Below are 23058 nucleotides of genomic sequence, written 5' to 3'. Positions count from 1 at the left end.
TCTATAGCAGGACGGCTGCCAGAGGGCGTAGACAAGTAACATGAATTGCAATGTGTGTTACCAGTGTAATTTGTAGCCTACCAATGCAGGTTTAGTACCTGTCCATCGGCTCGATTGAATAATAACCACTTCTGCCGAAATGTTTGTTTTATTCAGTAGTTATCTACCCAACCTACTTAGGAATCGACTAACTGTGCATAGAAGAGTCAGCTCAAGAATGTTGTTATTAGGGTCTTCACCAACAGGTGCAGCCACCGAGCCTGGGGCTGGCGACACACACCAACCCGTAAGTTAGACGTACGGCCTAACCTGGCACCCTCCTGCTGGACCAATTTCATATTTAAATTATTGTAAATTACTTCAGCATCATGGGACCACCAGGTGGTGGCAATCTATAGCACTGGCATTATTAGCCTTCAGTATCAGTAACCCGTTAAAGTAGAACTAGTAGTAGTTGCATAATAGCAACATTTTCATTTTGTTACAAAAACTTTGCACATTTATTACACTTATTATCCTTTTCATTCCTCCGTTTCTTATCAATACATATGCCTATAGCAAGCCCTTACTTAACACTGAAAATTTACTAACTGAAATTCATTTACAGATATTCAATGATTCAAGAAAATACAAAATTACAAATGTATTTTTTAACTCTGCTGACAAACAAAGTAATGTAATTTAGGGATTGATATTGAATACAAGATGCTAATTATCGACACCCCCCTTAGTATAGCACACCGGCCAAAAGTTAATGTGATGGTACCATTATTTTATTGATCCATAGTCTGCAGCAAGGTTCAGCAATCTTTCTTCTACGAAGTTCACGTGCATTCTTGCACTCAGTGAGCACTTGTTTAGGGCCCCTGCCTGCCCACACGCACACACAGTGTGCACCACTGCAGAAGAAAACGAGCCATTTGTAAATTGCTCACGATATCAGTGTGGCGTCTGTTTGCAAAAAAATGCATTTAAGATTACGCTGAGGACGGATGAGTAGTTCTGTTTCCATATTTTAATTTTAAACTGTATTTTACCTGAATGAAAATGGCTAAAACGTGCATTTTCAGTGACATGTTTGGACGTGAAAAGAGCCAGAACAGATTCTTGAAAGCACTCAAGGGACTTTTATTTAACCTTTACCTTCATTTCTCCACCATCTATAGCATGGGTTAGCAGACTTTTGAGTAAGATGAGTCAAATACTGAGTAAACAGATTCTCAAATTCCACCCCCCTCCCCCTGCAAATTAAATTCTGCAATGTTCCTGAAAACAAGCAAAAAAAAAAAGTCATAACCTTTACGCTCCACAAAAAATTACCACTCACTCCTATACAATGACAAGCTAACACCTCCGACAAATAATTTAAAAATTACACAGGTTTGCCAGGTACTTGTTATTTTAAAAAGCTAAAATATTCTTTCAAAGATTTAATTATGTAAATTACTTCACGAAAAGTTTTACTTTCTTAAGAAAATACCGAAATTTATTTAACAGAACGCTGATACATACATCATTTCAAAAATATCATCAAGTAACTCTGTTTCTGTAATAAATTAATTCACTACATTATTTTGTAACGGGATGTTTTAATCGGTAATAATAAAGTGAAATCAGTAATAGCTGGAAGCGCTGCTACATGTACACTTAAATGACACCACTGATAATTAATGTGTGTCTATTGTCATAGTGAAATTAATTATGCAAAAAAATTATAAATGTCATAAAATTAACTAATAAACTAATTTAACATAAATTACCTCTCCATCCAAGCTTGAAGTAAAAGGAAGGGGAAAAGCAGAGGGGTCAAGTAGGCACTCTCCCCCCCCCCCCCCCCCCCCCCCCGATCTACCGTTGGTGACATGCAGTGCACAACACTGTCAAAAAAACACCTGCAATGGCAGTAAAGCCCAAAGTAACAGTGTAGCTATATAAATGCTCCTTATAAACACAGCAATGCTTCATGAGCTCTACAGACACATCTTTTTTTTTCCTTAAAAATTTTTTTATTTATACATTTCTACAGAACAATTATTTTATTTCAAAGGCGAATTACTCGCACGATGGAAATGTACATCACCGAACATAAACATAAGCATCTTAAATATTTTCATAAACACAATCTTGGAATCTTGGAGACATTTACCGTATTTACCCGAAAATAATGTGACTCTGGATATAATGCAACCCCAAAATTTTATTGTGACTTATTGAAAAAATACCATGGATTGGAAATGGCAATTCAAGTAAATAGCACTTGAAAATTATTTGAACTATTAAATTTTTTCCATATTTACTAGACCCTTTCTGAGTGCCACTTCTGTCAGTAGAGGATGTACATGGTCTCTTTTGAAACACCCAGCTGCAGTTAGAAAAACAATTTTTTTTTTATGATTGTAGTTCAAAGGCAGTGGCTGTTCTGAAAGAAAAGAATGTAGTGTGATATACGGTTGTTGTCTGGGAGGTCGCCAGTAGCCGCAGTGAAGAGAAACAGAAGGAACCCAGTGGCTAACTCCCATTTGCTCTCTCCTTCACCCTGCATCACTCATCTGTCTCACTCATGCTGAGGTCCAGCAAGCCCCGGACTAAAGTGGCGTAAGTGATGCAGTTTACAGGCAGAGCGTGTAGCTCTTAAACTAAGCTGTTCCCGGTGGCAAAAAGCAAGTTTGCAATTATAACGAGACCCCCCCCCCCCCCCCACTTCTAGTTTCCGCAGTTTCGGTAAAAAAAAACCCTTGCATTATGTTCAGGTAAATACAGTAATTTATAAATTACGAGGAGAAACAAAAGACCTTATAAATTATTTTTTTTGCCTGTTCGATCTGGAGAACTGTCCCGTCTCACAGCGTGCACTCGCTAGCTCCCCCCCCCCCCCCCCCCCCCCCGGTCACGGAGGGGAAGGGCGCTAAGATACGGCGGAGTCCGACGGATCCGCATCGAGGCTCATCAGCACGGACTGCGAGGAAGAGTCCGTGTCGGCGGACGCGGTGGACACCGTGGCGGGGACTGGCTGGACGTCCGGGGTCACCGCGCGGGGCTGATCCGAGGACAGGTCCAGCTCCACGATCATGGGCAACTTCTCCGGGGCCCCTGCCGACACCCCAACCCCCAGGATGATGAGCTACGATGACAAACTGCACAATACAAAAAAACTAACAAATTTACTCAAATTTTTAGACGGACTTTCAGTACTGGGAACGGGGTGCAGCCTAACTGATGACATCCTGCATCTACAGGCAATTTCACCAAAATTGCCGAGTTCCATCGTACAAAGAATTTCATTTGGATGGGGGACAGTGGCGTAGCCAGGATTTGTGTATGGGGGGTGTTAAGCAGCATGCCCCCTCCCGTATTAAAACGGGGGGCGGGGGGTCCGGGAAAATTTGGATTTTAAGGTGTAAAATAGTGCTATTTAAGCAGTTTTCAGTACTTAAATTTAAATATTGTAATGGTAAAAATTTTATTAATTTTAATATGAAATTTGTTTGAGTGATGAATAAGAAATTAATTAAAGATTTTGGTGCTAAGGGAAGGGGGGGGTTTGAACCCCTACCCCCCCCCCCCACCTTGGTTACGCCCCTGATGGGGGGGGGGGGGGGGGGGGCAGAACCTCTTTGCCTGCTGTTCACTTTCAATTTCTTCCCATTTGTTGGTAGGAATAATAGATTTGTTTAGGATTTCGGGGTTGGGGCGGATATATCCTCACATATCCCTCTTTCCCCCTAGCGTATCGCTTTGTCACTGGGGGGGGAATGGGGAATGTAAAGCATGATGCAGTATTCAGTGAGGTAGGTAGTGGTTCCAGATGTTACACAATTTTTTTTTATATTAAGAACTGATTTGCATTTTAACTCGAATATTAAATTAAATTATAATTTTTTTTTCATTTTTCAGAAACGAAAGGACTAAAAGAAGTGTTTCTCACAATCAATGGCATCTTAGATTGGAGTAAATATGAAATGAGAATAATAGGCATGATGTTCAAATAGACGCGGAGCATTCCCGATAGGCAAGGGGCTGATAGGCATGGAACCCTGATAGGTGCAGGGCCCCAATAGACGCAGGACTCAGATAGGCGCGGGGTCCCAATGATTGTATAAACATGCTTGTTATATTGAAATTTACTGTATCCATACAATTTTTTTTTAAATTTTACTTTTATTATTTCACTTAAAAACAACTGTCTGGGAGTGAGAGCAACCAAAGAGGTACATTCTATTTGGAATATTTCAGTTGAATTCTAACTTCTGGCGAACAAGAAGTTTTTTCTCATTTGACAGAGACTACAAATACTTCTACACATGGTTTGTGCAAGAATTATAAAGAAAGAGCACTACTATTATTAATTTCGTGAAGGACCGTTAACTCTGGATAGCATATGCTGATATCTAGTTGTCATTGGTTTGTAGAATATACAGTCAAACTATACTTTTATACATCATTTCTTTGAGTTTAAGGTCCAACAGTAGTTTTGATCTGCGCTTAGTGTTTACTTATCAAGTTTTTCCTTGGCGCCCAGGCTTAACCAGCATTAAAGTTTCTTTTCGAGTGATGAAAGTAAACCTGATCTTTTGAAAGATCGATGGAACTATTTCTTGAGACTTTGAATTAAAACAGATTAAAGATAGTGGAATACGTGCGAAACAGAAGTATGTATTTTAATCACACAGAAAGTGACAATTGTCAACTTGAGTGGCTAGAAAATTAAGGTTTAGTTTTAAAGAAAGTCAAGTTACACAACGAGCGGCACAAGCAACCAAGGGGCCGCGAGCGACTGCCCTGGGGCCGCCCCCCAACCGGTCGGCCGGCGTACCTGGGAAGGCCGGGGAAGAGTCGACCAGCTGCTCCACCACGTAGCCCAGCATGGTGGTGCTGAAGGTGTCGTCCCGACGGATGCCCAGGGCCTTGTGGAACAGGTCCACGGCCTGCGAGGTGTCCCCCTGCAGCGAGTGCACGTAGCCCATGGCGGAGTACGTGGAGGGGTTGAGCGGCGACAGCACCAGGGCCTGGCGGGACACGTTACAGCATCAGTAGAGGTGTATGAGAAGAGCATTTAAAAATTTAAATTATAGCATCTACTATGTGATTTTTAGCATTTTCCATTTTGTGATTTTGAGCACTTCGTAGCATTTACAAAAAATCTGTTTAACTCGCATTTATTTTTTGTTGATTTTGTTGTTGTAAATAATTGAAGCATATGTACAACGCACATAGGTACGTATTAAGTAATGACAGAGTGAATTTTAAAATGGAGTTCGCAGTTTTTTGGGGATTTCAGTTGCATGTTTTGAAATTATGTATTATTTTATAAATGTTGAAGTATCGCAAATAATCGCGGTAATTGAAAAATTTCGTATCTATTTAGCATTTATCGCAATTGCGAATTTCATACACCTCTAAGTATCAGGCATGCACCGTATTTGCCCAACCAATTCCACGGCTTTTTGAGAACCTTATAACAAAATATTTTTTAAAACTTAAATGTCCATACATTACCAAAATTAAACGTGGGAAAATGCAATACAAAATATTTTACGATTCACGGAGTTATTATCCACTTGCAACTGTAAATCAAAGCAAGGCCTCTAAAAAAATAAAATAATAATAAATTTACGGACCCCTCTACTTTGTTGCATTCGCCACTATCAAGGGGTAGGAAACTATTTGTAATATTTCGAAAATAACAGTTAAATCGTTAATGAACAAAAAATAACTTTTTTTGTAGTTCAATTCTTACAGATAAGCCCCAACAGTCAATAATTATCTCTGGAACACATATCTAATTCAAGAATAGCTTCTATCTGAAATTTATAGCCCTAAAATTTAATTTGATTTCAAACTACATAATTTTAAAACAATTTTTGTATACAAAATCTAATCACATGGCCCAAAACTTGTCAATTTTTAGGTACTGCACAAAGCATTTTGTTTGTTGCCAAGTCGGAAACAACAGAAAATTATATTACCAGCGTTTATCCATCACTTGCACACTATCAATCTTTACTGAGGTTTTTAAAGATTCTTAGTGAAAATTTGAGTATTTCTAAAGCCCCTTACTCGTTTAAAAAACAAATAAAGGTTTTTTTTTTTTTAAAGGATATTAAGGAGGCACAAGAACCCTGTTAAATGTTTCTTGGTTTCCGGCATCATTGCTGTTTGTCGCGTGACTTTCCTGAACCTGTCGTTCAGTTTCATTACTTTTCGTGACCTGTAGACATACGCAGGGACGCAACAACTAAATTTCCAAAGGGGAGGCAATGTACCTTTTTTTTATAAAGAATCACGTGTCCCCCTTATAGAAGCGGGGGGTGGGGGGGGGGGGGGATCCGGGGGTCCTCCCCCGGGAAAATTTGTATTTCAAGGTGGAAAATGGTGCTATTGAAGCAGTTTTATTATCTAAAAATTGATTACACAGCACTTTTTTTGCCCCCGTTTCCCCCCACTTCAAGGTTTCAGAAGGAGGGGGGGGGGGGGGGGGGGGCAAAATACCCTTGCCCCCCCCCCCCTCCTTGTTGTTGCGCCCCTGGACATACGGCGAATGCTGTGCCCATGTCCACAACGAAACGGCGTTTACGAAAACCGAGCCGTGACCAGGGAAATGTCAGGTAAACCACGCAGAGCTGAAGTCGAGGCGGGCGGGGCGGAGCGAACGGGTACCTGGCGGTGGTACTCCAGGGCCTGCGGGTACTTGCGCAGCTTGCGGCAGGCGTGGCCCAGGTTGTTGAGCAGCGCCTCCCACTTCTCGGCCAGCACCGGCTCCTTCACGCCCTCCACGACGCCCAGCGCCGCCAGGAAGTGCTTCTCCGCCAGCTCGTAGCTGCACGCACCACGCACGACGTTTAACCCCCTCCGGTCCACGATCACACAGAGCGCACGGCACCGTCACTACGAGGCATCAGGGCTCCTTCCCGTGACTAGCGCGCGCCTCCGGATTTTTTTTTTTTTTGTTTTCGAGCGCGACTGACTTTACAAACAATAAGAAAAATTGATGAAGTTGATAACAGGGTTGGCTGATTTAAACCACGGTTTTTATAAAAAAAAAACTCGATAGAGTTTACACCAAACACTAGACCCTAGAAAATAATAAACACACAATACAGTGGTCTAAAAACAACTAAATAAGTAACAATATTGACTTTCATATTAAGTATTTTGCGTCTAAATTGCGTCTTACCCTATTAATTACTTATCTTTGATGTGCAATCATTCAATGCTTGGATTTTTGAATCTCTTTAAGGATAAATTTATTTTTATAGCACTCATAATAAAATTAACTGTATCCAACAAAACTGGATTATAATGAAATTATTGTGTCGGATATGCAGTCAACAGCCAACCAAAAATCACGAGATTTATCATGTACGTAAAAAGCTGAAGGACAATATTTCTGACATAATAAATACACAAAGATCTGTAACTCCTCGTCTGGACGCCTAAATCCGTAAACGACTGTGGGGAAATCTGTAATACTTGACAGTGAAGTCTGATAAATGATAATCCAGTTTTGTTGAGTTCTGTTAATTTTATTGTGTGTGCTATAAAAATTAATTTATCCTTAAAGCAATTAGACACCAAAAAATACTTAATATGAAAGTCAATATTGAATCTGTTACTCCTTGGCCGGACGTCTAAGTCAGTAAATGACCACGCGGAGAGAAGAGTCCGCGGGCGGCAGGCCAGCGATCGGACCGAGGCGTGCTCTCGCTGCGTGCGCCCACGTACTTTTGGTTCTGGAAGGCGATGACACCCATCTCGTGGATGACGAAGGGGTCGTGCGGCGCGATGCTGAGGGCCTGCTGGAAGAACTTGTCCGCCAGCTTGACGTTGTTGGTGAGGCCGTACTCCAGCCCGATGTAAAGCAGAGGCAGGTGGCACCTGCGACAACCACCCCCCACCCTGCCTGGGCGACGCTCCACAAGACCCACTTCCGCTTTCCCTAACCGATCCACGCAAAGAAGAACGTTTTCATTCAACACAATTGTTTGGAACACACACACCATTGCATTTTGACGTGACGACGTCTAATAAATCGATGAACACCGGCTGCACGTACGAAAAAGTGTCCCGTTACGCTCGCGCCGCATCTATCTCTCTTCCACTCGATTGGCCTGTGCGTCCGAAAGACAGAAGAAAGACGGCGGCAGCACACAACTTACATCTACATGTGAACTGTTTCGTTGACTGTTTATAAAGTGAAGTGAAAAGTTAACGTGGTTTTCATTGCTTATTACAAGAACGATTTCGGAAATTATTCTTGCATTTTAAAAATCTGATTACTTGTATAATTTCAAGTATTTATTATTTTATTATTAAAATAAAAATGATTCAATTTTATTCATAAAAGTAGTTAATCATTTCATCAATGTTTTGTTATGACGTTGTCACGTTAAACTATCGTCCGAAAACCGACTTTACAGACAACCAATTTTTTTTAACTGTTTATCACAGAAAAAAACTCAAGGATGCAAAATAATAAATAAAAATTAAAACATAAACCAAAAGAGAAAACGCTAAAATGAGCTGATATCAAACAGATGTTAACCAAAAAATGAAACTAATACAGGTACTATGTATGTATGCCCAACACAACAGCATCGATGAACACAGTGAAACCTAGTAGCGTTGTCCATAATACGTAACTGTTTATTTTCATCATGTTCGTATGTGTGCTACGTTTTCCAGGTTTGTTGTCTATATGAATTTAAATGTTCTTATTAAGACTGTCTCATCACTGTTAGCCCACAGTGTTCGTCTGTAGCTTTTTAATTTTTCATGAATAAATTCCTTCCACAGAATTCTTGTGCTGCCTGATATTTTACGTTTGAATGTGTTTGCCTGTGCTGTCGCTTGTCCATAACACCTGTTTTAGTTTCACCATTGGGTTCATCTGTTCGACATCAGCAAATTTAGTCTCCCTCTCTGTGGGTTTATATTTCATTTTTAGTTCTTATTTTGCATTCATGAATTTTCTTTTCTTGACAAGCAGTCCAAAACTGCAATGGCATATGTCCAGAAAATTGTATTAAATTATTGATGCTATCTGTAGGTAGAGTCCTTTTATATTAATTTTTTGTTTGTAATTGCTATAATTATAAATTGTACTGTAAATATTTATTTGATAATACTGGAATCAGAGTTCCCTAGTTCAATAGTCGTCTGCAATTCATATTAGGTACATTTGTACTATTCATAATAAAAATGACAAAATTTTTAAAAATTACGTATTTCCAGTTTTAACAAACAAGATAAATGTATGCAATTTCTTGACACTCAACTTGATACACATAAATTAATAAGTTAAAAAATTTTTAATTTTTCTTGTGCTGTCCGAAAATTAAGTTTGAATGTGTTCGTTTGAGCTGTTTTCGTTGCGTTTACATAATACCCGTTTAAGTACATTATTCTGTTTATCTGTTTGACAAAGGTGTTCAAGATTAGTTCTCTGCGGGTTTATATTTTCATTTTTATTACAAATTTGCTTTCTTGAATTATTTTTTATGACAAAATTTGCAAATCTGCTATGGTTTATGCCCACGAAATATTATTAAAACAAAATTCACCATTGCGTGAATCATTTAGAGATTGTACATATGTAATGACACTGTCTCTAACACTAATTATAAAGTTATAAAAAAGAATGAAAGATAAAAAAAAATAACATTTATTTAATTTACGATGACATATAAAATTTTTTCTTTTAGTATAAGTAAGCAATGTGATTAATAAGCGAGATGCAAATGTATAATGTCGCCGAGCAGTACTAAGGGTGAGACGCCTCGTAGACGGGCGGGATGGACGCTGGAGACGCCCGTGGAGGAACTGACCCCTTCATGAGCTGGGAGGCCTTGAAGTAGGCGGCCATGGCCTGGTCGTGCTCGTTCTCTGCGGCGAAGGAGTGTCCGTAGGCGAGCCACGCCGGCCCGAACAGCTTGTCCACGGCCGTGGCCTTGGCGAGGTACCGGCGGGCGGGGTCGCTCTTGCCTGCAACACCACACTCCCTCGCGCTCACGGACTCCCGGTACACACAGGCTCTACTCCCGCTCATAGGCTCCCGGTACAAACAAGCTATCCTCGCGCTCACAGGCTCTCGGTACTCACAAGCTCTACTCGCGCTCACAGGCTCCCAGTACACACTAGCTCTCCTCGCGCTCACAGGCTTCCGGTACACACAAGCTCTCCTTGCGCTCACAGGCTTCCGGTACACACAAGCTCTCCTCGCGCTCACAGACACCTGGTACACAATAGCTCTGCTCACTCTCACAGGCTCCTGGTACACACAAGCTCTTCTCGCGCTCACAGGCTCCCGGTACACACTAGCTCTCCTCGCGCTCACAGGCTTCCGGTACACACAAGCTCTCCTTGCGCTCACAGGCTTCCGGTACACAAAAGCTCTCCTCGCGCTCAGACACCTGGTACACAATAGCTCTGCTCACTCTCACAGGCTCCTGGTACACACAAGCTCTTCTCGCGCTCACAGGCTCCCGGTACACACAAGCTCTCCTCGCTCTTACAGGCTCCCAGTATACACAAGCTCTATTCGCGCTCACATGCTGCCGGTACACACAAGATCTCCTTGTGATCATATACTCCCGGTTCACACAAGCACTACTCACACTCTCAGGCTCCCGGTACAATCAAGCTCTCCTCCAGTTCACAGGCTCTCGGTACACACAAGCTCTCCTTGTGCTCATAGGCCGGTGCACACAATTCATCCACCCCTCAAAGTAATGCTCTAATTTGTTCCAGGAAAACAGAGCACTAACCAAATACTTTTTTTCTTCTTCCCATGAGAGCACATTTTAATACAAAAAATTGGTTTACCAACCTATGGAAGTGTATTTGTGCACAATCATTTCAATCAAGACAACACTCCCATTAAAATGAGTTCATAGTATTAATGATATGTCCAAATAGTATATTTAAAATACATCTATATGAATATCATATTTGAGTTTTAGAATTAAACATTGTAATAAAATTCACGTACAGTAATTTCTGAGTCACAAAATAGTAATGTTATGTATCAATATGGAAGTTCTGTTTGAATATCTGAAAAGATTATACAGGTATAATGAAGAAGGATGGTTTAAGGGGACATGGCGCGCCCACCGACCTATGACGTAGTAGTAGCAGCCGACGGCGAACCACGAGACCGCCATCTCCGGGTAGTGGTCCACCAGCTTGTGCGCGAGGTAGAACAGCTCTGCAACACCACGAGCCACGGTTTCCCGCAACTTGACGACCCACGGGAGGTACAAACAACACCTGAGGCACCGCCCCGCAGGACGACGGGGGAGAGGGGGGAAACTCGCGGCTGCACTCACTTATCGACTTCTTGAGCTCCACGAGGCAGCCGATGTGCACGGGCAGGCACTCGCTGTGGTACGGGTCCTTCTTCAGCACCCTGCAACCGCGCGGACACAAACAAGTCACACCTGAAACTTTCATTAAAATTTATATTTCAATTCTGCTAATTTTAACGGTCAGGTTAATTTTTTTTTTTTTGCAGTTTTATATAATATCCCTTTATTTTATTTTTTTGTTGTTTTCACATGCGGTTGCCAATCTATTTTTTGGTTGTTTTCAGAACGAACCCGAACTTCTCAGAAGACCGAGCATGAAACAAAACGAGCGGCGATCAACTGCGGTGCCGCGGGAACGACAGACGGCGGCGGAATTGCGATTTCGCCCGACAACGATAGCGGTGGGCCGAGTTGCTTGCACCCGGCGAACACGGCGTGAAGCCCCAGCCACTGGACTTCAGAGTCGCTGAATAAAGCAAGGTTGTCGACACACGTTAACTGTAAGCTGCCAAGAGCGAAAACTTGCAAATTCGGAAGACGAATTATAGTGCCTTGGATATTGCTGTGCTTTGGAATCGGGCAGCGACGTACTTTAGCCCTGAACAGACTGGTACCAAATTCTTGCAACAAACTGATAAAAGTTAAAATGGTAATTTAATGTGATATTGCAACGGATGTACATTAAATTCATTCTGTTGGCTGCTGACGGATTTTGTACAATATTGTGGAGAAAGAGAAACTTTTAAGGCTCAGCGAGTTCTGCCTTTCTTCTAAGAATATGCCTGTGAAATTGCTGTGTTCACGGACAGAACAATCAAGTTGAAGAATATATGTAACTTTACAGAACTACCCGCGGTTCAATTATTTGAATGTGCGCGGAAAACAATGTTATTTGGGCAAGTGCTGTAAAGTGAAGGGCCATGAACAACGTTAGCGACGATCATCAACGGCCCAAGCGAACATTTTTTAGGAGCGCTGCAATAAGTGACAGTTTTTTTCAAATAGATGTTTTTAGTAATTTTTTTTTTTTTAAAATACTGTTAAACATTTTAAGTTTGTCATTTTCTGGGATGATAATAAGTAGTGAAGTTTTACGCCCGTGTAATTCAGACCATTCTCAAAATGCCAGGTGCCACGTTCTGCCGTCCTCAATTTCCGAGCGTTCCCGCCAGATGAGCGGGAGACCGCGAGACACTTGGAGAGACGTCGATGATGCTCTGAGGGGTGGGGGGGGGGAAGGGGGCGGGACTCACTCCTCCGTGATCTGCAGGCAGCGCTGGTAGTTGCAGTTGTAGTAGTGCCGCTCGGCGCGGCACACCTGCACGTCCAGGTTGTCTCGCAGCGGGGCGAGCGGGCTCTGGGGCAGGCAGGGCAGCTCCCCCGGGGCGTGGTACTTCTTCAGCTTGCTCTGGTACAGGAAGCGGAGCAGCTGCCCCCCCATCGCGGAGCACTGCTCGCCCACGGGCAGCGAGTCGAGCAGCTCCGTCTCTGGAGGGCAACCGACGAACAAACTCACCTTCCATCAACTCACAGGCACAACATACATCACGAGCCCAGACCCAGAAGTGAATCTCGAGGCTAGCAAGTCGACAATATCAGATTCGCCGCCATTTCTGGGCACGACACAAAAAAAAATTTTTTTGAAGTTATTTTCACGTGAAGAGCAGTACTTTTTTTTTTTACACAGCAACTGGCGTCTGAAACATTATAATGTTCACATCCACAATTTAAATTCATTTATAGAGATGTAAAGACTACTAAAATGTCTGGAGTTTAGAATTATTCGGTGACAAGAGACAAAAATTCTTGAATAATATTGGAATAACTCATGAGGTAAATAATTTAAAAATTTATTTAGTGCTGAACAAAGGGCCGAGTGGAATTATATAATATAACCTATGAAAATAATTAAAACTAGATTTTTTCTACTTACAACCAAATACTTTCATGATATCTAATTTTAATACTTATTTAATAAAAACAAATGTATAGGTATCACGAGGTTTGTTTGACTCGAGGTCTCTTTTTGACCTGTCAACTCTCGGAAGCAGTATGGCGGATGGTGGTTTCACTCGCGGGGGCAAGTTGCTCTCAGGTCACTCAGGTCATGCTCTCGATGCTCCTCCTCTCGAGGAAGAGTTGCGAGGGCAAGTCGTCTGCTGGTTGCTTTGGCGCGACTTTGACGATGGAGTCAATATGTTATCATGCTACATTTGGTGATGACGGTAATATTATAATAGATCACGACATTGAAGCGGAAAAACATTACAATATAACTTATTCAGCGTCCTTTATTTAACAATCAAAAGATTTGCAATAGTTTCCTAGTACAGGTTAGCTTATGCATACCACAGGCGGTTTAAAGTCAAAAAGCAATATTTATATATTTTTTTACCTTCATCAAGCTCTCTCATAATTTGTAGTCTAATATATGGTAAATCAATAGCTACTTCATCTTCAGATGAATCTTCCATTTCCAAACAAATTTCCCACGATGTCTGCTATATTTTCCGCCATCATTGTTTTACAACAAATCGCGTTTTCTTCGTGTATTAAAAGTTACCGACTCTTTTTGCCCTCAGGTCAACTTGCTCCCAACTCTTTCAACTCCCGAGGAGCACGAGAGACCTCCAGTCAAACAAACCTTATATCTACGAGATGATGGAGAGGTCACCGGTCTTGCAAAGGAGGTATGGAGTTTAAATTTCATAAATGTTCCTTACATAAAAGTAATGACGAGAAAAAAAAAGGTTTGAGAGACAGAACCTGAATTCTACAAGGAGAAAGTCGACTACAATGATACCTTGTTAAAAGTACCCAATTTATGGGTTTTCTCACTATTACGTACACATTTTCAAATCCCTTGAAGTATTTTACATTTAGTTATAGTTTAGCATAAAGTATTTTCTTTACTAAGTACCACACAGTTTTTTTCTTCCAGATACCTTATAATGAAGTCTCACTTGAAATGTCTTGACCATCATCTGCCTATTACTTTATCAGCAATATTCAATATTAAATGCAAAAGTTTACCTGCGACTAAAACTGTGAATATTCAAACTAGAGATGGGACAACCAAATCCTCAAATACCATCAATTCCTTGGTAATCAAAGGATTCAACATTAAGAACAAGATTCAAAGAAAAATATTAGTGTTTATTGGTTTTTCTCTACATATCTATCCTCATAATATTGGAACTTTTAACATGTAATCATACAAAAATATCTACTAAGATAAGTATTAATTCTGGAAACTTAGTTTGTGAAACACTGATTTAAAAGGTTAAATGTTTTGATGGAATAGTTGATATTTTTAATTATTTGTAACTTATATTATTCTGGACTCTTGAGACCTAGATTCAGATTCGAGGGGTACATTCAAAGAACTCTCTTTGGAATTGGGATTTGTGAGGATAGGGAATTGGACCCATCGCTGATGGGAGCTCTTGGGAGCCGCGCAGAGTCCTACCTTCCTGCGCGGACAGCATCTGGTGCTGCACGAGCGCCTCGAAGGCCTCGTAGCAGTGCACATCGGCGCGCAGGGCCTGGCGGTAGTAGTCCACGGCGATCCCCCGGTTCTCCAGGCCTTCCAGCACCCGGCCCTTGAGGAGCAGCAGGGCCCCGCGCAGCTGCACCTGCCGGCCGCGCAACCAACCGCGCGTCAGGGCCGCGCAACCACCCGCACGTCAGGGCCTTGCAACCACCCGTGTTTCAGGGCCACGCAACCACCCGCACGTCAGGGCCTCACAACCACCTGCGCGTCAGGGACCATGCAACCACCCGTGTGTCAGGGACCACGCAACCACCCACGTGTAAGGGAAACACTGCCACCCGCGCGTCAGGGAAACACTACCACCCGCGGGTCAGGAAAACACTACCACCTGCGAGTCAGGGCCTCGCAACCACGTCTCGCCAACACTCAAACAATCTGGGGATATCTTTTTAATGAAGGGATAGGAGATCTTTCTCACTAATGGTCTTTCCAACAAGGCAATTTCTGATTTTACACTTGCGTGTTCTTTTTAATTTTTTTTCCCCCACAGATTGATCAGGGTGATGAGAAAATTTACCAGAAGTATTTTGCTTAAATACGAGTATGGTTCAGTTAACAGTTTACCACTTATGTTGTCATAATTAGGGCCAAATTTTCTAGTAACAAAGTATTATTAAATTTTTTTATTATGTCACTACAACCCAATGTTTTAACAAGTTGGACAGTGTCACTGACAAGCAGATGCGACGGGCCGGCTCGGCACGAACGGGGCGGTCGGTTACCGTGCTGGCGCCGGCGCCTGGCGGGACGCCCCCGGAGGCCGAGGCGTCGCGGGATCCCAGCTCATTCTCGCCGAGTATCTGCAGGGCCGTGCCGAGCTCGCGTGCCTCCAGCAAGCTGCGCACCGCGATGTACTGGCAGTCCATGTGCGTCTGGGGGCAAACACACCCGCCGCTCGCCCGGGCACTGCTCCAACACCACCGGCGTCAAACTGGAGGGGTACTGTCACAACTTAGAAACACACAAGATAGAATCTTCTAAGTTATGCTTGTTCTAAGTTATGATGATTCTAAGTTGTGTGGTTTTGCATTGCGTGTTTCTAAGTTGCGTGTTTCTAAGTTGTGTGGTTCTGCGTTGCGTGTTTCTAAGTTGGGTGGTTCTGCATTGTGTGTATCTAAGTTGTGTGGTTCTGCATTGCATGTTTCTAAGTTACATGTTTCTAAGTTATGCCAGTTCTAAGTTGTAATAGTTATAAGTTATGACTTTCTAAGTTATAACATTTCTAAGTTGTGTGGTTCTGCATTGTGTGTTTCTAAGTTATGACAGTTCTAAGTCATGTGTTTCTAAGTTGTGATGGTTTTAAGTTATGACTTTCTAAGTTGTGATGGTTTTAAGTTATGACTTTCTAAGTTGTGTGTTTCTAAATATTATGATCATTCAAACTTATGACATTTCTAAGTTACGTGGATTTTTTTGAGGGATCTAAGTTATGACTGTTCTAAGTTGTGTGTTTCTAAGTTATGTGTAGTTCCCCAAACTGGACCGCAGGGGGCAGGTGGGATAAGGGAGCTTGGGTAAGGTAACTTGTGAAGAATATAATCGTTTGAGTGTTTATTTTTTGTCTCTCTTCTTTTATTTTTTTTTTACGTGAGCGGCTCATTAACAAAGCAAGAGCGGAGAAGAATGTTTTACTCACGGCATAATAGTATAACGTATATCATATGCTAATAATAGATTCATGTGACTTGTCTAAGCTTTGAACAACAGTAACAAGAAAACGCAGAAACAAGGGCAGGAAAAGGGGTGATAGAATTTCCGCTCTTGCCGCCTGCCTGGCGTGTTTCTCGAGAGTTGATCGTGCTGTCTTTCAACGAATACGACAGGTATTGCCCGGGAGCTTCCGATTTACTTTGCTGATCTTCTGCATAATCAGCCCTGTACAAGTCTACTCGCTGGAGGCTCTATTCTACCAGAGGGTCAAACCTAGGACCTTGCTCACAAGTGCCAGTAGGGCTGTTTGAATAACGCATTTCATATATACATACTTGGAAACGACTACGAAAGTTATCGCAGGCCTAATCTCGGCCCGGTGTGACCATCTCACTTCTTGAACCCTAGCTAACCCTGCAGCGCTAAAAAGCGACGTGTCAGTGTTCTAAAAAACAACGCACAATAGGTGAGGAGCAAAGCTCTCGTGTGCCGGCAAGGACATAAGTTGCTGACGTGACAACCACACAATGCTGGCCACTTCCACAAGGTCTTAAACTACATAAATCCCCCAAACTTATACTCATTTACATATAACTCTAAACTTTTGAAAAGCAGGCATTACTTAAAAGATTTTTGTATTACACAAGGTTTTTATAGGCGAGGACAAGATTTTATGGTGAACTGCGATAAAACATAAAAGCATGGACGTGCTCCACATAACACCTAAGTGCAAGCAAATTTACTGGATAGCAATGAATTGTAGTTAATTGACGAAACTAAACAGCATTTAAGCAAAACTTACTTTAATTTTGTAATTAAAAAAATTAAATGACTACTGCTATTTTGTAACAAACCATTCAAATGGATTGAAAAGTTGTAGCCTATTCTGCTTTGATTTTTCACTTCTTATTAGATTGAATTCAGAACACACAGTGCTGTTTTTTTGTGAAATAATAATAAATTGCAGAAAATACTTTTTGTGGACACTAGAAACGTTCCTATGTTTACCTTGACAACAGTGTTTCTATATTCCTATTGGTTTCTCAGAAATCACTGTTAATAGATTATAATAATACACTGATGGTGCCACAGTCATTTTTTCCTTTCCCATGAGGGTCTGTGTGTGTATATTATATGGAAAATTTTAGTTAAATTGAGAAAATGGTTGCTTATGTTAGGTTAGCTACATTAAAAATACTTTGAAACAATGTGTATGGTTGGGTGGGTTATTGAAGATACATAAAAAATATTGTGAAATCATGTAAACAGTTGGTTTGGTCAGTATATGTACATCTTAAATTGGTATGTAATTCCTAAGCAACTGTAAAAATTTTTTTTACAGTATTTTTAATGTAGCTATACTAACCCAACCAACCATCCAAATTGTTTTGAAGTATTTTCAATGGGTAATTGTTCTACATTATGTATCTAAGTTAATCCCTTAATCCTAATGGCATGATGCTGTATAATTGATCTTGTGGTACATGATGCTTGCTCATTAATTAAGTACACTTCAACAGATCCTGAACATAACAAATTTATCACAATGCTAACATGTTAATGTCAGGTCTTGTGGAATTTTGTTTTTTTATTCAACTTGTGATCATAATTAATTTTTATATCACAAGTTTTTCTTAAGTCCAGAATCTGTTGACGTACCTAATTAAAACAGGATAAAAGTGTACTGGATCATGCCATCAGGATCAAGGGATTAATCTGGATATGTGATACGGAACTTTTACCTCTTAATGTAGCTAACCTAACGTAATCAACAATTCTCGCGATTTATCATATACCTACACACACAGACCCACACAGAAAAGCGAAAAATGCCAGCTGCAGCATCAATACACACACATTGTGCTGTGAGTTATTTACAGTGATTTCTCAGAAACCTGTAGGAATTCAGAAACGCTGTTTTCAGTGTTTGAAAAAAAAAAAAGTATTTTCAGTATTTTATTACTACTTCACGGAAACTCCACGCTGTAAGAATATTACAGTGTATATTATTTCAATATCCTCAAAAATTTTAAGTTAAAACCCATTACCCTATAGAATTATTCGTACATAAGCAGGGGTTAAAAAAAAAAAACTGTTGAAATCATAAATTACACTGACTTTTTCGAGACCTCTGCTGCATATTACGTGGGCAGCGCGGTGGTACTGCTTCGTGTGAAACATGCACTGAGCCATCCAAAACACATCCTTCGGGTCTCCATTGCTCAGTGATACCACTTTGTCGGACCAGAAGAGGGCAGCACTGTATAAATGCTAAAAAATAAAAACATAGCCACAACTATTTTTACCGTAAGAAATTAATGATTCCTTAACTGTTTTACTGACGAGTAAAGCATGTAAATAATGCACAGTAAGTACACAAAAAAACAGTTAAATGCACTCAAATAAATTACATAATAAACTTTAAAAAAATGTTAACTAAGAAACAGTAAGGAACTAACAAGATCAATGTACGTTTTCACAAGTTCTCGGTACACATCAATATTTACAGACGGTTCTCCTACAACTTTCATCTCGCTGTCAACCTCTCCCGCCATAACGTGATCATAATATCATAGATGACAATAGTATAAACAATTAAGAAGACTCTAAAACGTATGGAAATGTTAGTTTATCTCCATGGAGGTATTTGTCTATGGAGTGGGTTACTATTCTGAAGTTGAAGTCAACTGGTTAGCAATTGTATAGCAAAACAAATCACAACTGTATAAAGACTTAAATACTATTGATTTGGTTAATAACTTGAAAATAACTCGTTAAGAAGAATCGTAAAGAAGCTATCTGTAGTGAATATTACTAAATAAATACAATACCAAAATATTTGCATTAAATTAGCATTAAAATTTATTTTAATCAAAACTTTTTTGCTGTGATAATAGGAAAGAGAAGTGGAGTGATGCTCTCATTTTGACTTCAAGTATTTACATGGCAAAGATTGTACACACCAACTCCCTTAATTCTTACCTCAACATTTACCTAATGGTTTTAGGCATGGAGGTATTAGTCTAAGGAGTGGGTGTAGGTACTGAAGTTGAAGCCAACTAGCTAACAATTTATTAAAAGTCAAATCAATTTAACCTTCGTTGATCCTGGCATTCCAGTACCTTACACCTCTACTTTCTATACAATATTGGGATGTCAATTTGTGTATATTGTCGCAGTGGCGTAGCCAGGATTTGTGTATTGGGGGTGTTAAGAAGCATGGCCCCCGCCGTATTAAAGCGGGGGGTCCCGGAAAATTTGGTTTTTAAGGTGTAAAATAGTGCTATTTTAGCAGTTTCCGGTACTTATATTTAAATATTGTAATGGTAAAATTTTTATTAATTTTAATATGAAATTTGTTTGAGTGATGAATAAGAAATTAATTAAAGATTTGGTGCTAAGGGGAGGTTTGAACCCCTAAAACCCCCCCTGGCTACACCCCTGTATTGTCGCGTACCCGTCTCCATAGGATGCTTTGAGACATGGCGGACGTCTCTCAGCCGTTTTCTTGTTTTTCCCGGCGCCAGCTCTCTCAAGTAGAGCAGCTTCCTGCAGGAAGGCAGGGGTGGACCGTCCGGCCCGTGTAGCTGCCGAGGGACGTCTCCCGCGCTGGAGAGAAGTGCGGTGCAGGCTAGTTGTGTTAGTCCACGTGTTTTGGCCTGTGCACACGTCAGATACAAAACAACACTCATTCACGCGATAAAAAAAAAATCGACAAAAGAGATTATAACACACCATAGAACAGAACCATAAGCGATAATAGCGGCGCGTTTATGGAGTGTCTCGCCGGGGCACTGCTCTCGCACGCACAGAGTGGAAGTGACGTCATTCCCAAAGCCGCGGCGCTCTGAGGACAGGGCTGTGATCCGATCTTTAACCCAGAGGCACGGAGGTGTTATGGATAATTAATATTTTAATCTTGGATGCCTGGTATGGTCACTGTTTTTCACACCATGGTATGAGATGTATTGATACACAGAAAGAAAAAAAATATATATTCTTTTAAAGTCATTAAAATATAAGTTGAAAGCATTCACTATTTGTGTAATAAGTGGCACAGAAAATATTATTTCAATACGATTATGGACAAGGTTCTTATGTAAATCACAAAGCAAATATCAATTTTATTAATAGGAAATTTTATATGTGTGTCTTAAATAATGAACAGAACACTCGAATGGGTGTAATTTATTCAGATTACACTTTGACACATAAACACTCATGAGATTAACAATGAATTATAAATTAAATAAATAATTGATTTGATTTAACAAAACACAGCTATACCAGCAGTTATTACACTTTACTACCCCGACATTCGCTAGATTTCATAAACGCACGTGTTTCTGATCTGATATCAATGTTTTTCAGATTATTATTTTCAGTTAAAAGTATAGGTAGGTTTTTTTCTCTCGTAAATGTCATTATCCCTGGACGTCTGGACAGGAAAGTATAATTAACCTGATATTTATGCCCTTTTAGGCATGAACAATTCTAAATCGGTGTTAATCAACAGTCTGTTCTTAGTCAATACGTAAATATATGTTTCAGTAGGTACTCAGAATACACTTGAATCACAACACTTACTGTGTATCAGTATAGGTTATACACTCCTAGCTCACAACTCTTTGTAAAATTTGGCCTAGCTTAAAACACTGCACTAAGCTTAGAAATAATTAAATGCAGTACGGTAATTTTAAGTTCTGATTTCTAAAGAGATCTAGACTTCATATGGTATTTTGTGTTAACACACTATTTAAGACTCGTGGGTGACGGCATTTAGTCCCAGAAGAAAGTTACTTTCAGAACATTTTAAAATTCTGCAAATAATTTAAATAAATAATCTGATTGGCCGGCTGTGGCCCAAGCCAACAGACGCCAATTACAGCAGTTTATGAAAACAGACTTAAATTGATGCAAACATAAATTAGATAAACATCAAATTTGTAATCAAAATATCTGAAACCAACAAAACATTAAAATAAATGTTCCTGTTAAAAGATAATATGATTTAAACACTGCCTATAAAATGCAGACTATTGTTGTGGCCACAGTAATATAGAGGCCTTGAAAATTATCTTAATTATGCGTTGGTTTAGTGAAACTCGTGGCAGCCTGCGCTAACAGTAGTTGAACACATAATTAACATTGTATTAAATGAGAGTATCGTATAAAATGTGATATTAATCCTGATTCCGTTTAAATTTTTTTTTAAATTTTTTTTCCAGATACTATTTTTTCATTCGTTTGGATGCTTGAAAAATGCTAATCTGTACAATGCCTCTATTTTTTTCTACCCCGAATTTGTTACTTAAGTTGAAGTGATATTTCAAGAGTATTTATTTAAAAGTCGAGTCCAGTCAGGGGCATGTGGAGTGTTCAAGTGCATGGCCTAGCGATCTACCGGCTCGGGTTCGATACCAATTGGTACTGTTTTTCATTTTAAATTCTTTATTTCTCACAATATTAGAACTATTAATCACAGAAATATGAATATGTTTAAAAAAAGTTAAAGCACATAATTGTGTGAGGTTTGAACCCCCCTTTTATTTATGTGCTTGTTGGATATTTCGTTATTGCACGTGACCCAGTTTTTAAGCACTAGAGCCCCGGGTGGAGTTTCTTGAAAGCGCCCAAGGGCCTCGCAGTGATGCATGTAATGTCACGGTTGCCGCTCGGACGACAGCTGTCCCGCGCGCGACCAGAGATTAGAGAAAGTTACAGATGGAGCATAAGCTCTGAGCACTGTGGCCTGTTTGTTCACGTAAGAAGATGGCGGCCATTTGTTTATATATCATATATAGAAATGTAGTTTACTACATACTGTTGTACACATCATTTTTCTTGAGTCAACAGTCTTTATTTGTTTAATATTCATGTACTTTTCCACCACCATACATAGTACATCACTTATAAGAAAATGCGATTTTCTTCATGTCACAATATGGCGGCGACCTGTTTCTCCCTTACGTCCCCTGGCTTCAGCAGAGATACCAACAAACTGTGTTTATGCTCCATCTGTAACTTTGTCTAGTCTCTGTGCGCGACTGGGAGGGGATAAGCCTTCTTCTCACAGACGAGAGAGCCAAAACCCGAAGTTCCCCGAAGTTCATTCTCGCTTTTCTTTTTCCGTATTTTTAATGCAGCTATCCTAACCAAATCAACCGTCCACAATGTTTTAAAGTATTTACAATGTAGTTAGCCTCACCTAATTGACCATTAGTAGGTATTCTTTTATCAACACATTTACAATGAACAAAAAAAAAAAAAAACCCCGAAGATGCACGATCGGCAAGGGCAAGCATTTTTCGCGAAAAGAAAATACCTATTAGACTGCAACATTGTATATCCACATCAGGTGTTTCTTCCTTGTGATTGGCGGTCGTCTGCGAGAGAAGTCGGTGCCTTATTTTACCGAGCCACTTAGGACGCGTTTACTTCCGAACTGAATTACTGTGATTGGTGTTCTAACAGCAGACATGCACCTGAAAGAAACTCACCCAATCACGAAACGCAGACGATGCTACAATGTTTTAACTTTTCAGCTAGTCT

General features: G+C 40.4%; 1 protein-coding gene across 1 annotated transcript; it reads right to left on the bottom strand.

Moving 5' to 3' along the window:
- Window positions 1-1983: 1983 nt before the first annotated feature.
- LOC134538185 (cell division cycle protein 16 homolog) lies at window positions 1984-19090 on the bottom strand. The gene is made up of 12 exons (XM_063379250.1): window positions 18966-19090; window positions 18625-18777; window positions 15579-15728; window positions 14773-14938; window positions 12557-12791; window positions 11325-11404; window positions 11114-11203; window positions 9825-9981; window positions 7723-7875; window positions 6658-6817; window positions 4814-5006; window positions 1984-3090 (listed from the first exon to the last, which is right to left on the bottom strand). Exons 1-12 carry the CDS (start codon window positions 19059-19061, stop codon window positions 2906-2908), a joined length of 1818 nt encoding a protein of 605 aa, XP_063235320.1. The 5' UTR covers window positions 19062-19090; the 3' UTR covers window positions 1984-2905.
- Window positions 19091-23058: the final 3968 nt, after the last annotated feature.

The sequence above is a fragment of the Bacillus rossius genome, chromosome 13 (genome assembly GCF_032445375.1).
Source record: "Bacillus rossius redtenbacheri isolate Brsri chromosome 13, Brsri_v3, whole genome shotgun sequence".
In the NCBI taxonomy this organism is placed as follows: domain Eukaryota; kingdom Metazoa; phylum Arthropoda; class Insecta; order Phasmatodea; family Bacillidae; genus Bacillus; species Bacillus rossius.
The sequence above is the reverse complement of the archived record's forward strand: the minus strand, read 5'-3'. Positions and strand labels throughout refer to the sequence as shown.

Bases quoted from the DNA above. Each gene is read 5' to 3' on its own strand.
- LOC134538185 (XM_063379250.1), bottom strand. From the start codon at position 19,061: ATGGCGGGAGAGGTTGACAGCGAGATGAAAGTTGTAGGAGAACCGTCT. The intron at 12,792-14,772 runs GTAGGACTCTGC...GTTGCCCTCCAG, and splicing joins GATGCTGTCCGCGCAGGAAG to AGACGGAGCTGCTCGACTCG. The intron at 9,982-11,113 runs GTCGGTGGGCGC...GTGGTGTTGCAG, and splicing joins CTGCTACTACTACGTCATAG to GCAAGAGCGACCCCGCCCGC.